At 39.1% G+C, this 6,661-nt stretch overlaps 1 protein-coding gene across 1 annotated transcript in view; it reads left to right on the top strand.

Moving 5' to 3' along the window:
* Positions 1 to 6,661, top strand: part of DLG5 (discs large MAGUK scaffold protein 5) — a 193,797-nt gene that overhangs the window by 129,232 nt on the left and 57,904 nt on the right. Inside the window, exon 8 of the mRNA XM_019555846.1 lies at positions 4,253 to 4,483. Coding sequence (XP_019411391.1) covers positions 4,253 to 4,483 — 231 coding nt within the window. The remainder of the gene's footprint in view (positions 1 to 4,252; positions 4,484 to 6,661) is intronic.

Here is a 6,661-nt window from a genome sequence, read left to right as displayed (position 1 = left end):
CGCCATAGTCCCCCGGTAGCCCCCATTCCAGCTCCACCGCTGCCCGCCCCTAGCATCCCCGCCAAAAAGATCCCAGCACCACCCCTTAGCCCACCTTCACACCATGTAGGTTCCGGGGGCACCCCCCCCACAAGCACCACACCTCCATGCAGGGCAGGAGCTGCCTCAGCCTCCATGCCCCCCCCAAACTAGCCATTCACAGCTCTGTCCCATGTCCTACCCTGAATGAGCAGCAACTGCCCCAGCCCCACTCCTCCCTCACTGTGGGGGCCTCAATCTGCCCCCCCAACACCCCTTCCCTTCCCCCACAACTTACTAGTCAGATGCTGGTCTCCAAGCTGCTGAGCTGTGCTCCTGGCCCCGTGTATGCAGTGGCTGTGTGCATGCTCGAGGCATTTATCGACCATGGCTGCATGAGGCAAAAAGAGCTGATTTCATATGCTTTCAGTTTTCCCTATATTGGCACCAGTCTGATATGGGACCGATGTATTGGTGCACCTCTAGTATTAACTTGATCATTCCGTTTTTTTAAAATACTTTTAATTTGCTGCATACACAAGTCAGTATTTTTCCAGTAGTCATAAATCATCAGATTAGAAAGTAAAACAAATATTCCTTGGTAGCTATCTGCCTGTTTTGAAAAGTCCATTTGGATGGCTGGTTGAAGCAGGAAAGAATAAAGACAGGTCACAGAATGATGAAAAGTTTCTTGTTACTGGCTAGGGTATAGATGCATTTTCTTGTATAGGCATTTCGTGAATACTTTCTAAGGGCATAGCACACTCTTGTGCCTGCGTAGTAAGAATGTTGAAGTAATTTATACTAGAACTGCTTCAAAGTATTACTCTGTTTGCACTTTAGTTAAGTTTTTTCATTTTTTTCCTATTATATAAAGGATATTCTGCCTCTGAATGAATTGTTTCTGATTTGTCATGTAATGGTGACCATTTGAAATAGCTTTTATGTGATTGTCTAAGGGAAATACATGATACAGGGTTTAATTTCTAGGCAAATCTTATGAATAAAAAATTAATTACTTGAGTAACTTCCTTTTGAATCCCATTTGAATAGGAATCTTTGAGAACCCCATATAAACAGTGAATTTGACTACACTGTTTGTTGCAGTTGCGTTACTGTCTATGGTGTATAGCTCCACCTACTGATGTCTTGCAGTTATGACTGATGTTATATTGTCATTAAGTATTTGCTTGAAACACCGCTGCATCCATATACTGTTCATCTTACAGTATATCTGTGTATGTTGGTACAGCATTTGTGCTTATTCAGACATGAAACAACTTAAAAAATATTGTCACAGCTACAAACAGTAGTCCTGTTAATAATCATGAACCTGCTACAGTCTCAGTTTGATTACATGGAAATGAAATTGCACTTCCCTCAAACTTTATATACTTGTCAGCAGAAGCAGAATGAGTAATAAAAGGCATTTTCCCATTTTTTCTTATCATTATCCCATGTTTATGGCTGTAGTGGCACCTTTTAGAATTAGCTACAATATGGAAGTTTCTATTTACTAAATAGCATAACTTTTTCAGCAGAGATTTGAACTTTATCTTTCAACAGCTTCTGTCTTCACAGATTCAACCTATTTCCAGTGGCATGAAAGTATGAACTACTATTTAAAGAAATATGATAAAAACGTTTGAAATAGTTCTTTCTGTGCCCCCATCTTATAGCTTTTAAACTGAAGTGCACGCTGAAAACAACGATCAGTCACTTCCATATGTCTTTATGGCAAAAGAACACAATGCCCTTTCTGTACAGATATTATTTAAACCATGCTACAAACTGATAGTGTAGTTAAGCTTTTATTGTATTTAACATTTAAGGGTTTAACAGTGTGATTTTTTTTTTTTCAGAGGAACTGAGTTTCCACTGTCAGCATAAACTGGACATAGTGATTTACTCAAGGTCATAAAGTGAGTCCACGGTGGGAATAGAACAGTGAATCCTGACACGAGTTTCCACCTTTAGCACAAAATTTTCTGTTATAACAATACAGCACAATTGTTTTTCTGGGACATTACCAGTATCAGTTGAACACCATGGCTCACTGAAGGGTAACTTTTTGTGTTGCCGGTGCACCATTTCTGTAACATGCAAATAATGGCTTGTGGTGCTATAAACAGTATTTAATCCCTTAAAGCTGAAAAGGGAATGGAATAGTTAAATATTAACTTTACTACTTTCCTTCCAAGGATTTTCCTTTTTAATTGGGCAGAGTGGGTCTATTTTGTTCTTTCCCTTCTTGAGGCCATGTCTCTTTTTAGAGATATTTGAGGACCAAGAACCTATAGATTAAAATGTCAGTAGTTTCCAAATGGAAGAAGATGCCTTGACTTTCATGGAACCCTTTGTAAGATCAAGGCAAACCTTTTGCGCATTTCAGTGCTTCAGGGAAAGCTGGAAAGCACATACTTCACTTTGCCAGTGTTGCAGTTACAACAGAGAGAACCCAATTTTTGCCTTTGTAGAAAATTCTCCATCTGATTTTTTTTTTTTTTTTTTTAAGTTGTCATCTGTATTTTGTTGAGCTGAATATCATTCTCTTTCTCTGAAAGCTTTCCTCTGGTTTTAGAAATGTATGGTTATCTACTGTTTGGCCAGCTAAAAGATCTCTGATTTGAAACTGCTTATGCATTTCCCACTGCTGTTTTAGGCAGCGGTTCTACTTTTAGTGAAATGCTTAATTTGTCCACACCTGTGCTGAAATCTACAACACTCACTTTGTCAGCCATTTTGGATGGCAGTGAGCTTTATTTTGTTGTACAGGTATCAAGGTTACTTTCTTCTTCTTCTTCTACATGCCATCACAATTCATCTGAGCCCAGTTGTTCAATTCACCATTAACACAGATTAAATCCTTTTGTTCTTTCAGCAAAATGATGCCATCTAAAATAGAAATGTTTGTAGTAAACATAGTCAATAAGGTAACTTCCCCTTTGAGGCATTCTTTTTATAAATGACCTATAGAATATGTTGAAAAATGAGAATATTTCTATGGAATTGGTCAACCAATCTAAATGAGTTTTTAGAAATAAGCATATAATTTCCTCACATTCTGAATGTTGTCAAAATATTTTCTCCAGGGACAGGTAGCTTTAATTACCTTTTCTAGCTGAATAGCTCTCCTCCATAAGAACATCCTCCCTGTCCATCTTGCTTGCTACATTGAGACATTATTATGAGGTGTGGACATTCTTTTGGAGTCTCTTCTTTCTCATTGATCAAGCAAGTCATATTGAAAAGTGTAAGGTACTATTCCTTCCTGTAGTCTCTCTGGCATCATTTACCCTGGATTGAAAAAAGGTCCCTTTCAGCCTTACTTCTCTATGATCTATGAGATTTATTGATTAAATTAAATTCCAATTAAGCTCTTTGGAAAAATCCTCACTATAGGAGAGCTGGATTATAAAAATACGTTTTTTGCTCCAGTGTAGAAGGACCCAGGGCTGCTTCTATAGCCCAGCTGGTGTTACTGGCATATAGTGCCCGAACCTGGCTCTGGGAATTGAACCAGTCTTCTGCATGGTGTTGTACTGGTCTGGGAGTAGTACTTTCACACCTTGCTTTCTTTTTTTAATTCTTTTTTAATGCAATGCAATTGAATTGAATGCCATTTATTAAGATTCGTAGTTTGTGGTTGTTATGGCTAGAGTCTCAGTTTGTATTTTTATTGCAGTATTTCTTCCTAGTAGTATACATTATGGTATCTTACTCAATGACATTCATAGCTCTTTTAAAATAAATAGAAAATTATAGGGCAATTGTCACCTTAGGTTGTAAAATATTGCCCTGAAAAATCAAAGAATGTAATAACATCATGAGTTAAGTGTGTACTTCACATTTTGTAAAATGGAGCAGCAAACTTTTGTATAAAGCCGTGTTTGTATATAAAGCCACCAGTGTAAGAGTTTATTATACCTGACCTGGTATCTGTGACTCCTGAAGGATTGCAACAAATGTAATCTTCTTAAAAAGATGAGTGTTCCTAGTTGCCTGCTATGTTATTTAGACACAGCAGGGTGTTAAAGATTTTTCTCTGGCACTGTACTTAATATTGCTAGTTATTCTCTTTCTTCATTTAACACGTGCAGTGCTATACAATTTCCCCCCTTTGGCAGAACATTACTTGTAGACTACAGATTTTTAAGGTGTTAATGTGTTCAACCAGAAGGAAGAAATACTGTTTCTGTACTTAACGCATTGCAAACAATGGATCTCATTTTAGGAGTTAAACTCCGCTCTAGTAGAACGAGATCGAGCAATTTGTGAGAGGAATGAGTTGCTGGAAAAGTACTGTCATGAAGTGAAGGACAAGGCTGAGGCCCAGAAGGAACTTGATCAAGCTTGCAAGGATATAGAGACAGTGAAGGAAGAAAGAGATGTTGCCAGGAAAGAGCGAACAGAGGCTATCATCCAGAGAGATCATCTTCTAAGGGAATATTATCAAGCTCGTCAGGTAATGCCTGTTTTCATAGATGGCTTTTTCTTTTTAGCTTAGAAGTTATAACTCTATTCGGCAGGCTTTCAAAGATCTCGCCACAAAACCCGTTTTGTCAAGTCAAAAGAAAATACCATACGTATGCACACGTACTTCTCATAGAGAGGAATGATGAAGCTTATTGTTTAAAATAAATAAATTCAGTCAGACTTGCTTTAAATTTCTGTTAATAAAGGTAGATGGTTAATAAATTGTTGTAGTCCAACTGTAGATTACCTATTTTCATCTGTAATGGTTTCTGTTGTTCTGCTAACGATCAGTCAGTACTGTTCATGTCTATAACATATTTTTGACATGTTACCAATTTTTAATCTATTCTAAAGGAAAAATTAATGTCAAGTATGTGACATCATTCTGTTCTTCATAAACCTTTACATTAAAAAATAAGGAAACCATGAACATGAGTAGGAAAGAGGGAACGCAAAATGCTAACATACCATAGAGCAGTGGTCACCAACCAGTGGATCTTGGAGCCTCTTGTCATAGATCTCGGAGCCTCTTGTGGCAGATCTGAGACTGGGGTGGGGGGGCTGAGTGCTCATGTGCACACGTGCGCCTGCCCCAGCAGGTCAGTCCATGGGGGAGGGAAGGGGCGAGGGCTGGATCGAGGCCCCTGCAGTGAGGGACAGTGCCACAGAAGCAGGAGTAGGGGTAAGTTCAGTGGGGCCAGCTGGGTGGGATTTACCTGCTAGGGAGGTGCGCTTCCCAATAATTTTTTCTCCCTCAGCCTCTATCTGCTCCTCCCCACTTCCCTTCCCAGAGATTTACCTGCTGCGTGGAGGTGGCAGCAGCACATGGTAGATCTTGGGTTACTTTTTAAATGCCAAAGGTGATCTCCTACTTAAATGTTGGAGACTGCTGCCATAGAGTGAACAAATAAACCTTTTTTTGTCTTTTGTTTTCCAGAACTTCCTAAACCTTACATGCTGGAGGCTGAAAGTGAGAGAAAAACAGTGCGGGGGAAAAAACCCTGGTCATACCCAGCTCACTCTCTCTTTCAGCATCTATTATTCTCTGCCACTCTGCAACATAGGATACTAGGCAAGATGGACCTATGGTCTAACCCAGTCAGCGTTTGTTCTTATGTAAAGTTAGAATATTCATTTTAATTTTGCACTTTTATAGATATATCGAGATAAAGATATTGCTGTATTGTACGCAGTCTTGCACAGATCAATGTATGTTACCATTGTAGTGTCATTATACTATAAAGGTATATATGTATAAAATAAGATATATCATCCTGGCTTTCTTGGGTTTTGTGAAAGGCACAAAAGTAATTTTTGCATTGGGATTTTTAGGGTGTTTTATAAAGATAATATTGTCTTTTTTTTTTTAATGATTTTCTCGCAGCATTACCCATTGATCAGAGTAGATTCTCTGTTCTTCCCTTTAACCCCTTCCCCCACAAAAAAAAAAACCCCAAAGAAAGAAACCTCCAACCCTCATTCCCTGCCATGCTACGTAGATTCTCCAACCTTGAATCATCATTTGGGTGAGCAATGAAATTAAAAATTCAACAGAGCTGAGCAGAGCCCTTTTTTGGTTTTGGTTGTTTGTGGCTCAGGCCACAGAAAATACATACCTCCCACTTTTTTCCTTATTATGCAAGAAATGTGTTTTCCTTTTTGATGGCTTCTAATGTGGGAGGAAGGCATGATTTCTAATGTTGAAGAGATGCAAGTAAGTTTGGGCATGTATCTTGAGGGCATCTTATCCCCCTCAGCAAAATGATCCTGATAGTTGCATTTGATAGACTCTGAATTGTGGGCATCAGACTTTGCAGTTTTTTGAGAAATGTTTTGGTTGAGGTGGAGGGATGTGGGGTATGGAAAAAGAAGAATGGGAAGGAAAATGATGGATCAACAGGCTGGGCCTTCCTAGGTCTGTTTCATGCTGTACATTAGAATTAGATTTTTTTGGAGGGATGGGGTAGGAGGAGGACAGAGTTTGCATGGCATTGCCCATAAATCCCCATGTTTGAGGATGAATATAGATTTAAAAGCATTGTTACTAGCAGGACTGGCTCCCCTATAATTGATAGGACTCGTCTGTATACCTTTAGCTCAGGAGTGAGCAATTATTTAGGATGGAGGGTGAGTTTGTGAGTTCTGGTGATCTGTTGAGGACCGCACG

This window comes from Crocodylus porosus, unplaced genomic scaffold (assembly GCF_001723895.1).
Source record: "Crocodylus porosus isolate Cpor-Errol unplaced genomic scaffold, CroPor_comp1, whole genome shotgun sequence".
In the NCBI taxonomy this organism is placed as follows: Eukaryota; Metazoa; Chordata; order Crocodylia; family Crocodylidae; genus Crocodylus; species Crocodylus porosus.
This window is presented reverse-complemented; position numbering and strand designations above follow the sequence as displayed.